The sequence below is a fragment of the Pleurodeles waltl genome, chromosome 4_1, assembly GCF_031143425.1.
Source record: "Pleurodeles waltl isolate 20211129_DDA chromosome 4_1, aPleWal1.hap1.20221129, whole genome shotgun sequence".
In the NCBI taxonomy this organism is placed as follows: domain Eukaryota; kingdom Metazoa; phylum Chordata; class Amphibia; order Caudata; family Salamandridae; genus Pleurodeles; species Pleurodeles waltl.
Window position 1 is genome coordinate 105,705,955 of NC_090442.1, and position 24,405 is coordinate 105,730,359.

Consider the following 24,405-nt stretch of genomic DNA (forward strand, 5'->3'; position numbering starts at 1 on the left):
TTAGCAATCTAGTTGTTCTTTAGAATACTGTGCGAAGGCAGATGTTAGGGGCACAGACTCAGATAATTGATTGCAGGGAGGAGGGTGCAGAGGCAACAAGTTAACCACACAGGGCATCCGGATGGGACAGTGGCAGGACAAGGGACCATGGAGGGCCAATGAAGGGGGACAGGGGCAACAAAACAATCATGCAGAACAGGCAAGTGAGGCTGTGGCAATGTAACAGACCATTAAGGCAAGGAGGAAGAGGCAGTGGCAGTTCAACTATACATGCCAATAGACCCAATTCAGACAGGAGACCTTAACTATAACGTGCACCCTCACCATACACTGCTAATTATACCCCAGATATTACATCACTCATGACATCTTCTATGTCATCATTGATAATATCACTGTAGCATGTGCAGTAAAATTATTGCTGAGTAAGGTTGACCAGGATGCAAGTTACAGTTACCTTAGGGCACGAGCTATAGTTACTTGAAATTACTCTAACAGCTGAATTTCTTTGGTTATGTGCATGTAAAACCTGAACCTAACTACCTAACTATAACATCCCTGTAACCTTTGTTTTTAAGTGACTACATATATAAATACATATATATCTATATCTATATATACATATATATATATACATATATATATATATATATATATATATATATATATATATATATAAAATTGACCAAAAAGTTGTGCAACTGGATCGGTCACCGAAAGGCTGCACAATATCCAAAACTCGTGGAATGTAGAGAGTGAAGTTGAGGTTAAAAATCACTCATATGTACAAAATCGTCGGCTTCATTTTATTGAATAGGTTCATATAAAGGCAAAAAATTATGAAAAACATAGTGAATGAATAAATGATGAGAACTTTAAAAAAAGGTTCCTCAATACAAAAAATCTTAAAAGTGCCTACAACGAACAAGACAAACACACGCTGTCCCAGCCAAATGTCGACGCGTTTCGGCAACAGCCTTCAACTGGACATTGGGAGACATTTTTACACCCGACTATTTATATCCTATAGTCCTTCTTTGCTTTTCACATCATAGCTAAGAAGAAATGTGCAAAAGGGGCAGCCATTTTGTAACGTAACAATCTTAGATTCAAAATCTACATTTTTTCATGTCAGTTAATATGCTCACGTACTTGGATAAAAGTCAAAGTTCCAAACATAGGCAGATTATATATTATATTGTTCCCTAAAATCTTATTGTAACATTTTCACCAATAAATAATAAATGCATTTTCAATTATTGATTGAATTCTATAAGAGAAAATAACCACATATCAAAATTATTTTACTTAAATACACTGACAATTTTAACTTAATTATTTATTTCAAAAGCCTATTATATGAATAAATGATATGCATTATAATCTAAACATCTTCAATTAATAAATATCATTAAGATATTCAAGCTGTACATAATTTAATTGATAAATAAATTAGCTAACCTATAAATATAAGAGAAGATGATAGAAAAGATGATTCTAAAAGAGACAATTATTGAGTTAATATATATCAATAACCCAAGAAAATTTGATCATAATTGATGTAAACGTTTAAATATCTCAATTCGTCTTAATAATAATGCTGAATTCATATATAAATAAATAATTAAATAATTTGTCAAAGGGTTACGATTATATAGAAATAGATATTATATCAATTCAGAAAAATATTCTATTCATGATAAAAACAAGGGATCTTGGCCAATGCAAAAATTGGAACGAAAAATAAATTTGATCCAAGGACATGTAAGTATATATGAGGAGACTGCTAAATGTACCCCTAGGAGTGCTAATTAAGTGCAAAACACGGAAATAAAGTGTAAAAACATTAAAATACTATGTATAGTATGTATGTTTCACAAAGAAACAGTGTCCTATATATATATATAGATATGTATTCACTTTAAAAACTAAGGTTAGAGGGACATTATAGTTCCACTTCAAACATACAAAACCATAGAAATTCAGCTGTTCTAGTTAGAGTTATTTCAAGTAACTCATTTCCTAGGATAACCTTAACATGCAACCCTGCCATGAACAGTTATATCATCAATACTTTTATTGCAATATTACACTGATATTATCAATAATGTTATCTATGATGTTATGAGTGTTGTAATATGTAGGGTAATCAGCAGTGCATGGCGAGGGCACGAGTTGTAGTTACCTTAGGGCACAAATTGTAGATACTTGACACAACTATAATGGCTGAATTTCAGTGGTTTTGTAAGTTTGAAATATGATCCTAATTATAACGTCCCTGTAACCTATGATTTTTAAAGTGAATTTCTATGTTTTAAAAAAAATAAAGTAATTTTAATTACTTTATGTTAATCTAACCCCTGCCACACATGGCCTTGAAACAACATAAATCAGTACCCTCCAGCAGTGATATTCATGCTTCTAATAATGCCCAAGTGGGCTAAGTGTGCAAAGGGTGTGCTGCTTCAATTTCACCAAGTGTCACAAACGAGCCAGAAGGTGAGAGTTAAACGTGGAACCTAATTTAGTTATATCTACCTCATATGGTAACACTTTAGATGACACTCACTCTTGCTATATCTCCAAAGTAAAAGAGCTCCTCCCAACCTCAGGCCGGCCCATATGTTATCATAAAAGTGAAGTGAGTGTACTTAAACCCAAATGTTAGAAGGTGATATAGTAACACAAGGAGTTGCAATTTCAGGGATCCCTAAAAGGGAATAATCACTTGGACAGCTGTAAGGGTATGTAAAGAAGGATAACAAGGGCTTCCACTACTCACTTACACAAAGGATGCTTATAAGTCAGGTCAGCATCACAGGGAACACCCACATCCCAAATATAGAATCAAATATATGTGATTCAATGCAAATAGTAAGCAATCAAAATAAATATTATTAATAATAAGGTGACTCACTCCTGTCTGTCTGTTGCATGGATAGATAATCGAAGAAACACTTTATTGTTTTTTGCATTTGCCGCCTAAAGTGCACCGGGTATGCCCAGATGTGTGACTCGGGCTCAATGTGCCACAGGATACAATATAACATGGCTGATGAAGGGTGATACCCCAAAACCAGTCTCAATATGCTTGTCTCCAGTCCTGGGAGGACCTTGCTTGGCATTTTGGGCTGGGCTGTTCCCATGAGGAGCAGGGTCAAGACAAATTTGTGTACAGCTGGGTCCATACTTGGTTGGCATGGTGGGCAAAACAATTATGGATTGGGATAGTGCCCAAGTGATTGCCAGTGACATAGATAATTTCAAGAATCTCAGCCATCACCTTGTTTTTGCATTTGGCCCCTGACTCACTGGGGTACTAGCCTGGCTGATTATGGGTGAAACCCTGAAACTGGTCCCAGGATGCTTGTTTCCAGTCTGGGAAGGACCTGGGATAGCAGTTTGGCTGGACTTTTACCCTGGGGAGCAGGGTCAAGACAGATTTGCATATGGCTGGGTCCATACTGGGGTGATATGGTGGGCAAACAAAACCTGGATTGGAATGCTGCCCAAGCAATTGCCAGGGGCACAGATTAATTGAAGTATTTCAGCCATCACTTTGTTATTTTTGCATTTGTTGCCTTAGAGTGCCGGGTATGCAAATGCATAGGTCCTGGGCTCACTGTGCCACTAGATTCAAGCTAGCCTGGCTGATGGGAGTGATTCCATGAAACCGGTCCAAGGATGCTTGTTTTAGGTCCGGGGCGGACCGTGCCTGCCAGTTTGGGCTGGACTGCTCCCATGGAGAGTAGGGTTAAGACTGATTTGCATATGGCTGCATCCAAACTGGGGTGGCTTGATGGGCAAAATCACATGGAATTGAGATGTAGTCTGAATGATTGCCAGTGGCAGAGATTAATCTAAGCATTTCAGCCATCATCCTTGTTGTTTTTGCATTTTCTGCCCTAAGTGTGCCAGGTACGCCCAGACATGGGTTCCGGGCTCACTGTGCCACTTGATTGAAGTTAGCCTGGCTGATGAGGGGTGATACCATGTTACCAGTCCCAGAGTGCTTGTTTTCAGTTCAGGGAGCACCTGGCCCAGCAGTTAGGGCTGGACTGTTACCAAGGGGAGCAGGGTCAAGACTGATTTGTATATGACCGGGTTCAAACTGGGGTGGCATGGTGGGCATTTAAATGATCAGTTCACATGCGGCCCGAGCTATTGCCAGTTGCAGGAATAAATTCAAACATTTCAGCTATCACCTTGTTTTTGCATTTGCCGCCCAAAATGTGCTGGGTCTGCCCATACGTGGGTCCTAGGCTCATTGTGCCAATGGATTTAATCTAGCCTGGCTGAAGAGGTGTGATACTCTATACCAGTCCCAGGATGCTTGTTTTTGGTACAGGGAGGAGTTGGACTGGCAGTTCAGAATGGATTGATCCCAAGGGGAGTAAGGTCAAAACTGATTTGCATATGGCTGGGTCCAAACTGAGGTGGCATGGTAGGCAAAAAAACTATGGATTGGGATGCAGCCCGAGTGATTGCTGGTGACATCACCTTGTTGTTTTTGCAATAATGATCCTATGGCATACACCAGAAAGACTATACCTCCAATCTATTTAATCATTAATCCTTTCTCTGCAGGTACCATCTCAGCAAGACCCTACATGGAACAAGGGAACCTGACCAGAGTGAAAGAGTTCATCCTTCTAGGACTCACTGATATTCCAGAACTGAAGACTCCACTCTTCTGGCTGTTCCTTGTGGTTTTCATAATAACTCTTTTGGGCAACTTAAGCATCATTGCTTTGGTATGGTTCTCCCCTCATCTTCACACACCCATGTACATCCTCCTCGGTAACCTGTCAGTGTTAGACTTGTGCTACTGCTGCGTCATAACACCTAATATGCTTGCAAATTTCCTCTCCAAGAGGCAGATTATTTCTTTGTCTGGGTGTGCAGCACAGATGTTCATATTTGTTATGCTTGGAAGTACAGAGGACTTTCTTTTGGCCGTGATGGCCTATGACCGCTATGCTGCTATTTGTCATCCTTTGCATTATTCATCGATAATCACTAACAGAGTATGCATTTATCTTGTAGTTGGGTCATATCTAGGAGGCTTAGGGAATTCTGTGGTACAAACTACTTTTACTTTTATGTCAACCTTTTGTGGGCCTAACCAGATCTCTCATTTTTTGTGTGATATTCCTCCACTGCTAAATCTCTCCTGTTCTGACACCACTCCCAACGAGGTCGCCCTGTTTATTGTGGCTGGTGCCATGGTCTTTGGATGTCTGACACTGATCCTTGTGTCTTATGTTAGGATAATTGTAACTATCCTCATGATACGCTCCTCGGAAGGAAGACGTCGAACCTTTTCCACCTGCTCCTCGCACTTTATCTGTGTAACTTTATTCTTTGGAACAGTTCTCTTTATGTATTTTAGGCCAAGTTCAAAGTATGCTCTGGATCAGGACAGAGTGGCTTCATTATGTTATACTGTGATCATTCCCATGTTGAACCCTTTAATCTACAGCCTGAGGAACCACCAAGTTAAGAAGACTATGTTGCATCACTTAAGAAATACATGTGTCTTAAAATGAAGCATCGGATAGGTTCATGTGTGGAGTAAATCTTCTTTCACTTGATTTCTTTTGCACCCTGTGTACATATTTCTCTATATTTCTGTTTGCGTGTTCAGCTTTGAATGTCTGTCGGTGTCTTGAATTGCCTTTTATCTCTTAACGACACATTTCCCAAATGAGTGGCTGTGTCTTCGGGCTGTTTATCTAACTTTAGCTGCCTGCCTTAAAGCCCTTTCTACCTGTTATTCGGTCTGTCATCTTGACTATCTATTTGGTTGTCCAATTGTAATCCATTTTTATGGTCAAAGGTAAGTGTAAGTAAATGACCATAGATGTTTTGTAGAAGGATTTATGAAACAATATCCCAGCGTTTCCAGTTAAATGGGTAGTGGTGTATCTGGATATGTGCAGTCAACCCCTTGTAACACCGACCTTTAAATATGATGTGTCATTCACCTATGAATGTCATCTTTCACTGAAGGTGATAGTTTCACGAGTTAATACAGTGGGATTTATGGATGGTTCAGGCTGCCATTGAAGGCATCCATATGAATCAGATATCCCTCCGATGTCCCTTTTTCATAGTTTTCTTAAATGGGCCATCTGGTGAATGAATTCATTATACAAACAAAACCTGAGTTGATATCATCAAAAAAAGTTCTGGAATGGCAGTTGCTTGTACTTGCAAGAAATGCACAACTGTTTAAAGAGAAAGAGATCTGCCTATTTTCTCTACACAGGGTCCATCCTATTGTTCTGAAATTGCTTTCACTGTTTTTAAATGACCTGCTTATGCTTTAATGCTTCAGTTAAACATGAAGAGGAACAAAGTTTGCAAGTTGCTAGCAAAAGTGTCAATAGCAAATTCTTGTTAGCACCTTACATCCCAATATATTCAGTTGTCAAAATTAAGCTGGTATCCCACGGGATAGAACTTTAAAGGTCTGTGTTATAGCAAAGATGCTAGATCAGGACACATTCTTTGTTGTTCCTCCCCATTCTGTGGCAAAAATATGCAATAGTTGGATTTTAGTACAGGAATATTGTGTAGAAACCCAGTTCCTCAATTAGGAGCAGATACGGTTCCCTAGGTTATGCAGAGTTTGACAACATATGTCCCACAAGTGTACTCTATTGTCATAGGTTGAGTATAGACCCCTAAAGTAGAATACTTAATCAAACCGTTCAATGTTATTTCAGTTTCATGTCAGGCCTGGAATCTGTCTACTCCTATGTTTGCAGTCTCTCCAATCTCATAGAAAACCTATAGGTTTCCCTGCATTTAGGAGACCAGAGGGATGCAAATAGTGTTGTCTCTTCCCAGAAAGAACATCTGTGAATAGGATACAGTGAGGAAGTATGAATGAAAATCTGTGATATGAAATTTTATAATTTCAGATTTTGAGGCTGCTGAAAGAAGATGGAGCTGGTATCCTTGAATCTTAATTCAGTATTTGTGATAAACTACTCTTTTTAGTTCTAAAATAGTAATAAGCAGAGGTAAAACGTGCACTGTAGCTAGGGAATCAAGATCTGGAGTTTCATAAGTGTACCTTCTCATATTTTAATCAAACCACCAATGTCTCCTATGTTTTGATGTAAAGTCCCTAAGGTCCAACTCCATCTTGTGTAGGCCTAGATTCCATCTTGAATAATGGAGGCCAACATTTTCCTTCTTTCAAACAATAGCAGATGCAATGTTTCACAATTTATGCAGGATCATTGTCATGTCTGCTATTAGACGAAGATGTTGTCTGACCTTATCTTTCTAAGAACTGTGAAAGCGTCAATCTTTTTGACCGATGACACTGATACAACCAACAAGGTGACATTTGTCTGGGTCAAGGTTGATTAACAACGTATACCGACCAATAACCAAAGTAGTGTAGCCTGAATTGATGCACATAATCTATGGTAGACAGTCTTAAACTTGTGTCAGAAATGATAATCTTTGATAAGGTTTAGAATATAAAGATGACCACTGGCCAGGAGAGGTTATTTGCCCAGATTATCACCTGAAATCCTGACAGTGACTGATTCACCTATTCCGGGCACATTTCGCACTTTGCAGATGCTACATCTCGTCTGAAGCTGATAAAGCTGAATCTCAGAGGATGACTGACTGACTGCTGCTGCAGTGTGTGTTTGCCCTTCGCAGGAAACACAGCCTTCACGCCTCCACTGATAAAGACAGCAATTGCTGTGAACAAGGTTATGCAGTGCATTTTCTCCACCAAAGAAACTGTAGACTGCAAGTTGCTCTGCCTTCCATGCTCCCACAGTGTATCACATAGAAGTAGATATTAGGGTGTTAGATTGTGAATGACATTTTAATGACATGTTAAACAATGCTAAAAATCTTCATTTTATTCTAGTTATTTATAACACGCCTTCTTACTCTTGTTGTAGTAGTGGTTTGAGAAACAGATTGTTCCTGTAGTAATAAATACTTTGACTTGAGAGTGTTCATTCTTCTTAGTACATTGTGTGTGTGTGTTTGTGTGTGTGTGTGTTTGATACTGTGAATGAAAAAATAAGGTTTCAGTTGCCACGGTGCCCATGTTTCCTTTATGGGATTGTTAATAACGTAAAAGCAAATACTTCTATATTAGTCACACATTGAATAGTGTTTTGTAGAGCTACATTCATTGCTGGTGCATTAAAATGAGTTCACCTATGTCAACCATAGGTGGGAAAACACACCTTGTAGAGCTACACCAAAGTCATCACTTACCCAACAGATTGTTGTGGATGTAAATTTAGAGTGTGTACGAAAACATTATTATCTAGCAAAGTATACATCTGGGCTAGCAACTAAAACACTACTTCAGAGCCTTTCGTTAGTTAGCAGATGTTTTAAAAAAGTTTGAAGTATTAAGAAATATTTTTGGATTTTATACTTAGAGCAATTGGAGTTGTGTAACTGTGGTATATTGATTTATTATGCATGGGTTTCATCGGGAGCCATTATTGGGAATAACTGGATTTTCATGCCCAAATTTACAAAGCTTTTGCATTGTGCATGCGTTGTTCAATTCAGCAACGTTTGCCAAGTCATGTTTACAAAGTGGTACACTGTTCGTTTTGAATTACTTCTCACCCCATGAGTCATACAAGTTCAATCTTACATTAAAACATTTTAATATATGCAAGTAGGATGTTCCAATCCAAAACCATTGCATGGTCAATACAGTGGTACAAGTGAAACGCAGACTCATGCAGTATAATGTAAATGTCAAATTGCATCAAGAACACACGCATGGTTCCAGCAGCAACAGGTTACAGGGACATTATAGTTAGGTTATGAACTAACTTCTACAAAACCTTAGAAATTCAGCAGTTATAGTTATTCAAGTAACTATACCTTGTACCCTAAGGTAACTATAACTCGTACACCCGCCATTCACAGCTTTGTCTTCTTTAATTTGTCTGCTAATGCTTCATTTATATTTTAATAACATTATAGAAGTTGTCATGAGTGCTGTAATATCTGGGGTAACTAGCAGTGTGTTAGAAATGGGGTCTCTAGTTGGCAGAGTATACCCCCCTGTCCAAATAGGGACCACAACCCTTGTCATGGTAAATCCTCTGCCCATCCTCTGGTAGCATGGCACAGAGCAGTCCAGCTTAGCTTTAAAGGCAATGTGTAAAGTATTTGTGCAATAAATCACACGGTAACACAGTGAAAAAACCACAAAAATACACCATGCAGGTTTAGAAAAATTTATGATATTTATCTGGTTAAATTAAGCTCAAAACTATAAAGATTTAGTAAGCACAAGTTGAGATATCACTTTTACAAGATAAAAAAAATCTTAAATCTTAAGAGTCAACAGTTGACTCTTGTTTCCACAAAGTATCTGGTTTGTGTAAAAAATAACACACACAGGGACCACAGAGGAGGAGATGCGTGGAAAAATAGGGTGTGTGTCAGATTTTCCGACGCAGCACAGATGATGTTTCATTTCTTTCCGTGCTGCAAGGGGCTTTGTGTCAATTTCCAGCGTGCAGTCTTGGTTCCTCACTGCGATGTGGGGATCTTTTTGATGCCCAGACATGATGCGGGGAAATCCTGGGTGTGTGGGAAGAAGGCACAGGTGTTGCGTTGGTCTGGTATGGCAATGCATCAAATATTCGGTCACACGGCAGGCGCTGCATTGATTCTTCACTTGGGAAGTTGGGCTGTGTCGTTCTTCCTCGGGTGTGTGACAATTTCTCATACGCACCACGGCTGTGCGTCTTTTCTACCAGGCTGTGCATCACTTTTTGGTGCACAAGGAGTTTCCTGAAGAGGTGAAGTCTTTTTGGCCCTGAGACGTCAGAAAACATGAGGCAAGCTCAATCCAAGCCATTGGAGAGTACTTCTCAGCAAAGTCAGAGGGCATCAGGGCAGCAGGGCAACAGCAGGGCAGAAGTCCTTCTCAGCAGAGCAGTCCAGATGAGTCCTTTGGGCAGCCAGGCAGTTCCTCTTGACAGGTTGTAGGTTCAGGTCCAGAAGTGTCTGATTTGGTTGGGTCAGGGACCCAGTTTATATACCCAAAAATGCCTTTGAAGTGGGGTAGACTTCAAAGAGTGATTTTGAAATGCACAAGTTCCCCTTTCAGTGTCTGCCAGGGTCCCAGTAGCGGGTTTGGTAGTCCATTGTGTGAGGGAGGCCACTAGCCTTTGAAATGTAAGTGTTAGGACCTCTACCCTTTCAGCCCAGAAAGGCGCATTCAGTATGCAGATGAGTGCAGGTGTGACTGAGTATCCTGTGTCTGTGGTTGTCTGGGTGAAATGCACAAATAAACTGTCAACCAGGCCAGCCCAGACATTGACTGGAGACAGGCTGTTAGGCACGGATGGATTTTAAGTGCAGAGAAATGCTCACTTTCTAAAAGTGCCATTTCTAAATCAGTAATATATAATCCAACCTCACCAATAAGCAGGATTTTCTATTATCATTCTGCCCATACTAAATATGATCTGGTTACCCCTTTCTGGTCAGAATATACCACTCAAACAGTATATGACAGTAGTCCTAATGCTATCCTATTAAAGGAGCAGGCCTCACAGTAGTGGAAAATGAATTTAGACGTTTGTCACTACCAGGACATATAAAACACACATGTACATGTCCTGCCTTTTACCTACATAGCACCCTGTCCTATGGGTTACCTAGGGCTTATCTTAGGGGTGACTTATATGTAGATAAAGGAGAGATTAAGGCATGGCAAGTACTTTTAAATGCCAAGTCGAAGAGGCAGTGACAATGCACACACAGGCCTTGCAATGGCAGGCCTGAGACATGGTTAAGGGGCTACTCAGTCGGGTGGCACAACCAATGCTGCAGGCCCACTAGTAGCATTCAATTTTACAGGCCCTCAGCACATGTTGTGCACTTTACTAGGGACTTACAAGTAAATCAAATATGCAAATTGGGAAAGTACCAATGTTGCGATGTTTAAGGTAGAGAGCATATGCACTTTAGCACTGGTTAGCAGTGGTGAAATGTGCAGAGTCCTAAAACCAGCAAAAACAGTGGCAGAAAAGTTGAGGGATGAAGGCAAAAGTTTGGGGGATGACCACCCTAAGGCTGTCAGGTATAATGCAGTGCGAGACTGGGCGCGAGTTCTAGTTACTTTAGGACATGGGATGAAATAACTCTAACTGCTGAATTTCTAAGGTTTTGTGCAAGTCAATTCAGAACCTAACTCTAACGTCCCTGTAACCTTTGTTTTTTCAGTGAATTTCCATTTTTTTAAACACTATTTCCTAACTATAACACCGCTGTAACTTGTATCGTACAACATTTCTGAGCAATTCAGAAGAAGGATTTGATATATGCCATGACTAAACACATACAGTAGGATCATGGAGGTGGTTAAACAGGTCAATGGTACTATGGGATCCATCATATGATAAGGGCACCAAGAAGATGTGACTGGGAACTCACCTCGAGGAAATCAGAGTCCAGATGGATTATTCTCATGGGGACGGAAGCACCATGAGGGTTTAAACTTAGATGCTGAACTGCATGTATTTTTACGGTAATCTTTGATGCATTTGCTCCTTACACAGTGGGGTTGAGCATGTAATAACTATGAAGAAGTCCATGGGTGGTGTGTCTAGAAGCTTCTTTCCTTTTGTGAATTGTGCATCTCTTTTGAGAACCTCTCTTTGCTGTATTATGTGCAATACACTATGAATTTGGATGATACACTTTATTTTGAAAGTTAACACAATGATTGTCAATGAACTTGTGTGAGATGATATAAGGGACCTTTAAGAGCCAAACTGTTTGTATCCAGTAAAATTATCTCTGTTGTATGCAGAACTGTTTATGAGCAATATATTATGAATTAAGACTATGGCCCTCTTTACAACCTTTGCGGTCGGACGAGTCCTGTCTTAAAAACTACCCTGTCCTGAATCCTAAAACCTACCACATTGTGGCCTAAAAACTACCCCAACCTCCGTCGCTGCCCTGAATCCTAAAACCTACCCCACCCTATCATAAAAACTACCCTGACACCCCACCCCCACCCTGAACCCTAAAGCATAACTCGCCCTGCCCTAAATGACCCCCTACCGATATTCCCCACTTACTTGTCCACCGCGTTCCTCTCCTGGCTGTTCTCTGTGTGCCTGAACCATGCATATGCATGGTGCCTTAACCACGCATTTGCATGGTTCAGGTACATGTGTGGTTCAGGCAAACGTGGTAACGCTTGCATGGTTACGGCCTGCATGGATCTGGCTGCATAGATAAGGCCATTTCCCTTATGAATGATGACCACAGAGGAGCAACAGGCACTTTAGAATTATACCTTTTTTTAGTGGTGGGCAGATGGCTACACTAGTGTATTAAAAACAATGCCTGCACAACATAAGTAGGATTTGCTTTGGGTACCCTAGAAACAAAATCCCAAGGGAAGACATGTTGGGTGATTGTGTCTGTGAGACCCAGATGGTTCATATGAAGAGTGAGAAAAGTTATTTTTCGAGTGATTTGAGGTGGTAGTAACAAAGATGATGATGTTGTGTCCAATAGAGAGAATTTGTGTGATGTGTATGCACTTTAACCCTCATACTCAATGAATAGATAATGCATAGAGGAGTTATAGAGAAGTACTACAAGCTTGAGGAAGGTGGTAAATCAACAATAATGATGAGGATCCATTGCTGTTAGAGAAAGATTGTGGTTGGGTATGCCTATATGGAGTTCATACTTGACGAGAAGGGAGTGTATTCATGTCCCAATGTAAATATAACTTGCTCCCCGCCATGCACAGTTGGTTGTTCATGAAAAAAATGACAATTTTCGTACAAGGCCCTCCTTCAGATGATGGGTAAATGGTGGGAAGCAACTAAACTATTCATTTGGTAGTTAATATAAACTGAGAGGAAGAACATAGAAATGCTATCTGCATTGGAATGGTTGTTCACAAGTCTATGTTCCACTGGGAAGTCCATTGCCTATTGGGATAGGGCCATCTCAAAAGTTTGGGGTTTTCCCCTCTCATCTTCATTAGCCATCTGAGGGGCCGGTGGTCAGTTGGAACCTGGAAGTGAGTCCCAAACAGGTAGGGTCCTAGCTTCTTCACAGACCAAACCACAGCAAATAATTACCTCTCAAAGGCATTCCAGTATTGTTCTCTGTGAAGCAGTCACCTTCTAATAAAGGCAATTTGTTTATCTTGGCCCTAATCATTCAGCTCTGATAATGCTGCCCCTTTCCTATGGTCTGAAGCATCTGCTTGGACCAAAAGATGTATGGTAAAGTCAGGTACTTTGAATTCAGCTGCTGTGTGAAGAGACTTTTTCAGGGTGTCAAATTCCCTTTAGTCCATATTACTTTCTTGGCCTGTTTCTTTGAGGTGAGTTCTGTCACGGGAGCAACAATGTTACCATACACTTTCACAAACCTCCTATAGTACTTAGTCAGTCCCAGGAAGGCTCTGACCTGAGTCTGTGTTTTAAGAGTCTCACAAACCATGATAGATTAGATCCTGGGTTAGAGAGGCTGTACATGTACATGACCTCCACTAATAAAGTTGCCCACGTACACCACAAATCCCTGCCATATCAGTACTTTTTGGCCTTGACAGTCAGGTCTGCCTGTTATAATACAGTTCCTGTGAATCAAGAAGGACTGTGTATCTGGTGAACATAAATGTCAGAGTATAGGGAATCAGTCCACCAATACCATCAGGAAGGGTTGGCAAGATTCCTAGCTAGCTCAAAGTGTCCTGTCTGTACCCCTAAATACACCAGGGTACCAGATGGGTTTCTCAACCTCGTACATAACTACTTAAATTCCCATGGAAATCATGAAAACATATCACTCAGAATACCCTAGATGAGACACAAGATATGAAAATGTTGTGTAAAGCATTTATTGCAGCAATCATACTCTTGCATAAAAAACATGAGCTGCAGTGATTAGGCAAATGAGACAAAGCATATAAATAATCATAACAAAAATGATGAAAAAGATAAACAGTTTCAGCCATAGTTATGTTATTGTGTTGGTGCACTCCTATCAGCAACTACCTATACTATCCTTTGGCAGCATAGGGGAATACCCTCTGCCAGATCTATTGGGACTGCCCACCCCCCAAACCTGGGTAGGATATACCAGGAAGACAGGAGGCTGGCCTAGTTTAGTGCATGGTATTTGTTCTGTGCAAGGTAGAGGTCAGAATCAGGATCAGCATCAGAGTCAGCTGAGGTGCATATGGAGCACTGTGTGCTGCATTCTATAATAATCCCAGTAGAAGTGCTCCACTGCTGAATATGGTGCAGAGGCAGTTTTTATAACACCAGCACCATTCTTGGTACGTGTGTCAGAGGTGCAGGCCTGATGCTATGATTTATCTGCAATCACAGAGTTGTCTCTACGGGCAATCAGAATATCTAGAGCATTGCATTCAGTGTGCTCAGCTCTGGATAGAGTATACGGGCTAGATAGCATGAATGCTCACAAGAAACTAGCAACATGCATTGTGATTTTGAAGTACACTATTGCATGAATGATAAAGGTTACCAGCACAAATGAAATGTTAAACTAAAATGTGCATTTAAAATTGGAGACTGTAAGTGGGCCCTAACGTGCCTTACCATACCTCCCCTCTTGGCCGTGAGAGGCAAGCGTAATCTAAAATAAGAATATAAGACTAGCCTATATTGTATATCTAAAACGATATATGTATAAAATATGGAATGCAATTCAACAACAAAAGCAAATGAAAGCCATATGTCTTAAAAATGCCAATTAAAAGCTATCATTATCAATAAAACAATGTTATTATAAACAAAAATGGGCAAAACCAAAGTCTACGAGGTTCCCAACATAACGATGCTGAAAGTTAATGGTATCCAGGGAGGAACCCGCAATCCTAGACAACAGATCCACCGAGGCCTGAGATACAACCTCCAATGAACAGATATGATTGGATCCAGTCACTTCAGTTGATGCTGAAGGCCAGACAGCCAAAGGTGTAACCCCTTGGTAAAAGCCAGATCCCAGGAAATCAGGAGCTGAAGCATCCATATCAACAGGAAGAGATGGCTCATAATATGCATACAGCAGCAATGTTAGCCTCATGGGGCAACACATAAGTTAGGATTCTCAATGACCCCATGTGCAGATTAATCCAATTGCATAGCCAGACACAAGTTCAGTGCACACTCTAGAGGGCACAATGGACAGCAGAACCCAGGCTGCACACATTGTAACCATGCAGTCTAAATAACAAAGACTAGTTCATGTTTACTTCCTGGAGCAGGGACACACACAAGGAACTGAATCATGCATTCATGACACAGCAGGATGTATGGCAGATTTATCACTATTTGGCCTAGGTGATGGTAGAACATCCATTGCAGAGCAGGAAAAATAAAAACAAAATAACGATGAGTAGGAGTAATACAATCAGTATACCTACAAAAAACACTGGGAAACAAAGAGTACAGAAAGCACGGGATCAATCCAAATACAGTCTGGAATGTGCTTACAAAACCAGCCTCAATCAATTTGAAAAATTGTACCACTTCAATGGTACCCGATGCTTCAAATATCTAGTGAATAAGATCACTAAAATGCTGGGGTGAATTAGTACATAATAGTGATTGAACTTCAGCAGAAGACCTTGCAACTTGGAGATCAAAGATCTCTGAAGCAGATGTTAAAGCAGCGTTCTTCTGAAACAAAAAGGTTTTACTCAGCTTAGCTTATCTAAGTTCACACTAAAACAGGAATGGAAGGCCATACATTACTTCTGTACATCTTTGCAGCCATTAATCTATGTATATGTGTTAAATTAAAATAAAGGGCAAAAACAAATCTGTTGTGTTCAGTATTTCTATGGTACACAGTTTGATTTCAAAACCTGCAATGTCCAACTCAGTTGCATAATCGATCTCAGCTGGTTCTGTGTTGATAGCATTATCATATTATTGTCCACGACAAACAAAGCTTTTTTAAATTTTCTCTATCAGTCTGTCTCAATCATTCAGTGGCATCTTACTGCGAAGTTTTCCAAATCTCATTATATATGGCAGATAGGAAGCGTTTTTGATGTGGTGTTTGGGAACCTAACAAGAAATCTTGTAAATCAATGTAACCAGAAAGGGAAGATAGGTGTTCTTTTACTTCAGCTAATGTGAAATGTTGTAACAATTGTTGGTACTATTTCCCCACACTTTAAGTGGTCACTACTCTGTATGTTGTGACTGCAAGGGCTGGGGGTGTGGTCTGCTAGCCTTAAAACCCACAGTGGAGTTTAGGAAACATGCATGACAGCTGATGGTATGTTTTATGAATCTAACTATTCTTTTTGTTTTCTTTTTGCTCCCTTTTAACAATAGTCCTCCCATGAACCGTATAGTCTGACTAAGAGGTAAGGGGAGTCAAACTTAATCAACAGAACAACCCATTTGGCTACACAGTGAGGATCAGGAATCTGTAACTATGGGTTAAAATGATTTATTACAAGCTCATGATCAAGTTCAAAAACACAGCTCTTTAAAAAATGCTGTAAAGATACAGAATAACCACTGGTAGTCCCAACCTCCTAAAGAAGATGATGCAAGCCAGTAACTCTGCAATATAAAAGAGGAATACTAATATCTGATGTTCAATGGCTGTTGACTAAATCTCTTACACATGAGTGCAAGTAAACCATCAAGCTATGGGTAGTTTCCATAAGTTATTTTAGCCTAAACTATCATCCTCATCATCAAACTTTATTCGGTCACGAAGATGACCATAAAAGCACAATGTTTTGAAAGCAACTAAAAACATAAAACTTTGTATAATAAATGTGACAGTAAAACCACCAATCCCTCAATGCTAAATCATATAGCATACGTCTTCCTTGCTCTCAGGGCCTGCATAATTCAATCCAGGACTGCAAATCATATTTTAGGGGATTCTAGATGTTGTGCAATCATAAAATCACCCCAATAGGTTATAGGGCATGTCTTTCTAAAAAATAGGGCATACAAACAGCTTACTAAAAGCAGAAGATAGTGTGCAAAACAGTATGAAGTGCATGGTGTGCTGCCTAGAAATCCATACCGCGTGAACAAGAAGGCAGAGACCGGTACCATGGCCCCATAACTGGAAAAGCGCCCTAACATGAATTATGTTAGTTTGGAACCATGTTAGATAAAAGCTTTGTTTTTAACCTCTTTAACCATACTAGATAGTGCTCCATGCCAACAGCAGTAGAAATTGGTATATAAGATTGCACTGATAGACATGTCAGACACGTTTATCATTCTCAATCCATCCATATGAGGCAAACACAATTCCTTAACATGGAACTAAGTATTAGGGCTTATATTCTCAGGGGGTTCAAAAAGATGGTTCAAACCTATATCCTGCAGTACTCTCTTCACATAAGAAATCCATTGGAAAGCCAAATGTTTGCTTTGTTTAAGGCAAACCTGTACAATATTGCAGGTAAAATTCAACTTTTTTAAGCCTCTCAAGGCTTTAACATATTTACCTCGTATCAGGCATAGGTTTAAAGCTTTTTCAGTCCCTTACCTGGGTGAAACCCATATTGAACATCTGTAAAAAACAGTTTATCTTCTGCCCAAATTTACAATCTCCCTAAAATATACCAGCCAAAGTTCTTTATAGAAGAATCAAGCAAGGAGATAGGGTGATAATTAGAGGGAATGTTTTTTTTCTCCTTTCTTATAAATAGGACTATAATTGACTGTTCCATAATTACAAGTTCCCCCCAATCATCAGGGATCTGAATACATTGGTCAATAATGGGGCCCACAAAGTAAAACAACCTCCCAGAATAATCTGCTGTCTTTCAGAGTAGCTGCTCGGTCCATTTTCTCCCAGGCGTTTAGTCTAATATTTCTCTTTCTGTTATTAATAGCTGCTCTATAATATCTTCTGGCTGCACGTACTACAACTGGGTCTCACAGGGAAATATTGGTGGCTTGTTTTAAAACTTTCACCGCATATGTGCATTCTGAATCAAACCAGGCATGGGAAGGTTTTCCTTGTGAGGATTCTCTATCAACAAGGAGTCTCAAACATACACATTTTTATAAAATTTAAACAAACAATGTCTGTTTCAGGATCATCCATTAGGCAACAGTTCACCCCTCATGTTGCTTCGAACTGCTTCTATCATTATTTTGTTAGCATCAGCATTTTGCCATTTTCTACATACCCCTTTGTTTGTGGCAAAGGTTAATGAAGGCTTTTTCCCTTGAATTGGAGGGGCTCTGAGTACATTAGTTAACTCAATCATAATTGGGCAGTGATCACTCTAAGGGGATGGACACCGTTCATACTTCCCAATCCAATAGTATAGGTCTTCCAACAAAAGAATATGATCTATTACACTCCCCTTGCCGTTTTCTACAAAGATTGGTTCAAACGGCAAATTTACATCTCTGTGATCTGATGCATAATACAAATGATTAACCATCACTGTTTTAGTTATTGCTTCCCCATACACTCTGTGCTGGAAATGGCTCATATGGTCCCCCTGCCCATTTGAAATCTCTCAAACCCTACTCCCATTATGACAACTTTTGGCTATATTAAAGTCTCTTACCCATAGCAGAGTAGCATTGGGTTCTTCTTTGACTATTTCTTTAAGCAAAGTTCCCAGCTCTTGAACAATACCCACCGGTTGGTGCCCCAAAAAATTATAATAAAAATGAATAAGAAGAATATTGTGAGCCACAGGATAAGGTAACTTCAGGATTTTAAAATGTGTCTTAGAGCCACAGATGGTACTGCAGGGGAACAGAAAGATCTATACCCATTAATAAAAGAACAATCAAGCAATCATGTCTCTTGGCAACATACAATGTCAAATGAGGCAATAAAACTCAACCATTCCTGTTTCGTCACTTTGGATCTAAGTCCTGCCACATTCCAACAAAGGATTTGTAGGGCTTCTAAATGTAGTCTGATCATACCGTCCAAAGTTGATAAACAAACAACCTGAGGGGGGCAGAAAAGGGGTTTGAGCTGCATTTAAATAATTGGGACCATCCTTATTTTCAGGTTCCCCTAGATCCATTAGTAGGTACTAGTTTCCTTCTTGGGAAACTTCATTACTCCTCTCCCTTTACCAAGTGATAGTCCATCCACTGCCCTCTTAAGAACCATGGGCCAGATGTAGGAAACGTTTAGCGAGTCGCAAATGGCAAAAATTGCATAATTAATGTATCCACCACAGGGTTATTAGCTGTCTCAACTGCTGGTGAGGTTTAGCATGGAATAACTACATTAATATTATCCCCCATCTCGAGTGACAGACGTCTTTCTGCCAGTTCACTCTTCGATACAACACCAACAGCCCGTGTTAAGAAGGGGTCCACGGAGGTTCCTTGTTTGGAGTAATTAGTAGTGGGATCTTTGCCTGGAGTTGTCTTCTGTTGGGGCTTGACCTTGATCTAAACCCCGGAGTACCCCCAAATATAAAAATATAAACCTACTTTGACCAATTTGAGAAGAAAAATGTGACGCCAAGGGGGGTGGCCTAGCCCAGCCTCTGCCAGTGTATGAAGGGCCCGTACCACACTGCGCAGAAAGTGTCCCAGATTTATGTGCCGGCTGGCATGCTCGAAGACAACAAGTGTTTCTGCTGAAATGCCACAATCCAGTGTGTGGCCTAAAGTCCTTGTCCCTGTCGTCCCATCTTAGAAGTCTATTTCAAAGACAGGAAGGCCTGCGTTATCCAAGCTCCAGGCCGGGGTCACATGAGTTTCTCCTCCTCAAGATCCCTAGTGCTTGGGAATAACAACTATCACAGTCCAATAAATGAAAAGGGAAAGCTCTGTCAAACCAGCACCAGAGGTGGCACTGCGCGGGCCGACGGGGCGATCTGCTCATCGGATTGGGCTCCGCAGCAGCTCGGGGATTTCTCACCGCTGGGGAAGTCCTTTGTTCGTCTGTGCCCCAGCCAGAGTGAAAGAGCTGAGCAATCCACACAAACTATGATAAAATTTGCCTGACTAGGTGGCAGCAGCGACCTGAAGCCTGCCGGAGCACAGGGGCAGACTCAACACCGACTCAGGCCCTGTAAGGCAGAGGGACTCATGCTGCACTCGCTGCTCCCAGGGTCAAGGGTTTTCCCTCCCCTGGCCTGTGTGCTCTAGTCTCTTGCAGCGCTCTAGTACCTCATTGAGCCCTTCTTGTTTTGGGGGGGGTGGAGGCTTGGGGAGTTGCTGGAGGAATGTTTCTCATTGTAGGTTTCAGCATCCGGTTTCGGTCGGTTAATCGTGAGGTGCCATATCTGTCGCCTCCCGCTGCCGGGTTGGGATTCTCTTCCCTCTGTCTGTCGGACCTCTATTTAGGATTTGCTGTGCTCAAAATCATTTTGGTCTCGGCTAGAGGCTCCCAGAGTCACAGGACCCAACAGAAAATTCAACGGCGACTGCAGCAGTGACATTGCGATATCAGACTAACCCGGCTTCTTTGGAGACGTTCAATGCCTCACTGGCCACCATTGTCCGCGTGCCAGTACCGTGTGCATGACGTGGAGAGAGCCTAAACTATCAAAAAATGAGATTCTAACAAAAAGACATAACTACAAAAGGAACAGAAACAAGGCAACAATTATTTCAAAAATCAAAAGGAGATGCGAAAAGGGAAGGTGTCAGCATTACAGAAGTTCGGTCTAGACTCTTCCTAGAGAGTTAGCTGCAAACCTAAGCCACACTCAATGATGAAAAGGGACAAGAGGGAAAGTCAGGGCTCTGTACCTCTCGAAGTCCAAGAAATTTGCCCTACTATTGATCAGTGAAAACCTTAGTTAAAGTCATAAATCTGTTGGAAAATGCCTCTTTAGATCACAACACTTCCACCTTCACTTTCCCCCACCCCACAGTGTAACTTTCAGCATCAGCATTGGGTTGCAGGGTAGGAGAACGTTGCTGTTGCTGTGCATGGTGTCCTGAACATCATTTGCAACATGTATGAATCAGGCTTCTCTCTGTGTTTCAGTGTACCTTTCAAAGTTTCTTTCTCAGACTCTCCAAACTAACATTTCATGTGAAAATCCCTGCAAGAAATATCACATTAGCAGAAATGGAAAAACAACATTTAGGCAGCAAAGAGAATTGCAGGGCAATATTTTCAGGAGAAGTTAAGATTTTCATTTGAAGATGTACATCTAGTATGTGTGTGCACATTTGAACACAAATGAATACAAGTATCCAATACATTGCATTAGATTTGTATTACACATAATATTCAGTAAATCTGTGAAATAATCATGTGTCCTTATGAATTAGAATTACAATTAGATCAAGTATATGAATTAGTAAGGCACACTTCAAAAATTGGTTATTGTTTCAAGTGAAATCACATTCTACATATACACAAATGATCTTTATCCAGTTATCCAAACAGTAAGTGTTGTTTAATGTATTAAGAAACACATTATGGCAGTCGAATTTCACCTTTATTGTATCTAGATTATCTACCAAATGAGGATGGTTCTTATTCATTTAAACTTCAGTTGGTATTTCAATTGGTTAAGGTAAACCACATTGTATGAGTGAATTATCTAATCCTACAGTGAAAGTACTCATTAATAATGAGGTCAAGTGCAACACTTACATTCATTTGTTAAACCACACAAGAAAGGTGTGCTAAGTGCACATTGATCTCAGACACTGGGTACTCATTTGTGATGTATTTGTGATGAAAAAAGGATAGGCAAACTTGCGCTGCACCACAGCCATTAGTATCTACTGGCCACACTAACCACCCACCTGAACCTGAAATTGAAGATATATATGTGACATTCTGTATCAAGTCATGTAATTGCTCTTTTGTGTAGTTTGCTAAATGTTGCCAATTTTCAAAACATGCAATAGAAGGAATGCTAGGTTTATTCAGATCTTTAATTTTAGCCAGATTTGCGTTTGTTGCACTGTAGGTAGAGGAAAATCACTTGCCATAATAATCAAGCTAAGATATCTGTACCCTGTACTTGCCAATAGTATGTACCCCAAATTGACTTTAAATCAATGTAATTTTTCCACTATGCTCAACCCTGCTTGATCAGTTCAGATGTTAATGAATATGACTAAACAAATGTGGTTTGTGTAAGCATGTTTTTCTTTGCTATAATAGGAAGTCAGGTTTAAGGTGTTGGTATTGAGAAATATGCAAACTTTCTCATGTATGTTTTAGAACTATCTATTGGTGGTGTCAGCAAAGTTCCCATTGTGTGTGACTAACAATTGCACGGGGAGAACTACTTGTGTGTAAATAGTGATGACCATAACGAAGATAACAAAACATTTCACCATCATTAGCAGAATTCAAATACAAATCATCAGTTTCAAATACAGAGCAGCTTTCCAATTCAGAAAGCATACTTCTCACTGTGGTCACATCCCATTTATCGGAGATAGCACGCAGGGCAATTATATTGTCCATAGATATCTTGAAGACATATGGGGCCATATGTACGAAAGCTTTTTACCCATTCTGTGTCTATGGGAAAAAGCTTTCGTACATCTGGCCCATGGTATCTGCAGGGTTTCTGTAGGACCAAAAATATAAAAAATATCAAACAGGACCTCATCCCAGACAATTCAGGCAGAGACAGGAAATACAGAAATGTTCACAAGGGGCAGGGGCAGGTGTCTTTTCATCCTATGTGGGGAACAATGAGACTTTAACACCTCGGCTACCAGACCTGGTGCCGTACATTCTGGAAGATAATATCCACTTAAAATCAAGAGGAAAACTATGATAAATCTAGTCCAAATGAAGAGGGAAAACAGTCAAATGGCAATCCAAATGTAGGACCACAGAGGAATCATATAAGTCTTTATTAGCCAGGCAAGAAAGGCACGCATTCCCTGCAAAGATTGTTAACTCACATCTGGAGCAATACCGGTACTGGCAGTAGCAACAGGAACTTATGTAAATTTAAGCATTTGTATTCTCCTGCCGGGAGCAGCATTACTTGTTTTATTTAATTCTTGTAAAGGGATATCAAAAAAGTAGTGAGGAAAGGCAGGTAACCACTCAGAAGCCCTTGTGGCCTACTGTGTAGGACTGGCCAAATGGTGTAGCTTTATCAGATCTATTGATAAAACGTGATTTAGTTTTACTACTAGCAAGCAGAGGCAAAATCACAGTTCTTGTACCTTGAATTCCTGGAACTGGTACTTGTACTCGGTATGATAGGTCAACTTTTTCATGTTGACAATCTCCTCTTGAACTAATTCCCAACCTTGGGAATCTAGCTGGAAGATGCTGGTTCCTTCTTCATCAGTGGAAAAATGTTTGGTATTTTCAATTGACGGCTCATAACTCCTGTAGGATAACAAAACATTCATTTATGTCAAAAAGGTGTGTCTGCTGCCACTGTGCCAGGATTATCATGATCTGGAAAGTACATCTGGATTCTGATAAATACCTCATAGGGAGTCTGGCCTGCCATAGGTCTTCTCTGCAGATTATTTGAAGCTCTGTGGACTCCATGCGAGTGATGGATCCAACCACGACCCAAACCTAATATTCTAGCTGTTCCCCTTAGAGGCAAACATAACTCCATGGTCCAATTGGAATGTTGCTACTTCATATATCCACACAAAAATGTCCAAATCTTTAATAACAGTTTGATAATCCGCCAATCTCTGTGACCACACCCATAGGAATATAGAACATGATTCTACAACAAGTAGAATGTATTTAAACGCACCGTCAGAAATCATAGGTCAGTAATATTCTGAATAAACACATTGGAGCGGTTTGTTTGAGAGGTGTCTGTGTTGGGGTACACTGGTGGAACTTTTAATTTGTTGGCCAATGTCACAGCTGACGACACATTGTTTCATCTGCTTGCACAGACCATGTCAACTAAACAGATAGAAATATGTTGCTGGATATTTTAGGTAATGGGGTGCTACTGCATGAAACGGTGACTGCAGCCATCCACCCTTGTGTGATAATGAGTAATCGCAGGTACTACATCAGTCCAAACGGCTGCTTTTGTAGCTTCATCAGCCAGTGAATTTCCTACAACTTGAATTCCTACACTGGTGACTCAGGCCCCTTTCCGAATTTGTCGGTCTTTTGCGAAGACTGCTGTCAAAGTGAGGCACCAAAAGACCGCCGTATTACAAGGCACCTACGGATTTCCGCCACCGTCAGCCTGACAGACGGTGGGTGAGAGGAGGTTCCACTACCAGCACTGTCACACCGGAAGGACTCCGCCCGCCATCTTACAAGCAGCAATATGGCACAGAAGTCCTTGCACGGTGGTGCTGCATTGGCAGTGGAACCGCCGAAACCCACCCCCTCCTGGATGATCTCCTTGGTGTGGGCTGCTGTGCGGCCCAGACAGATAGGTGGACTGATCGGAAAGGGTGAGCA

General features: G+C 40.5%; 1 protein-coding gene across 1 annotated transcript; it reads left to right on the forward strand.

The window, feature by feature from the left end:
- Positions 1-4,610: 4,610 nt before the first annotated feature.
- On the forward strand, positions 4,611-5,549 carry LOC138287077 (olfactory receptor 5AR1-like). The gene has a single exon (XM_069227437.1). The coding sequence runs from the start codon at positions 4,611-4,613 to the stop codon at positions 5,547-5,549; it is 939 nt and encodes a 312-aa protein (XP_069083538.1).
- The last annotated feature ends 18,856 nt before the right edge of the window (positions 5,550-24,405 follow it).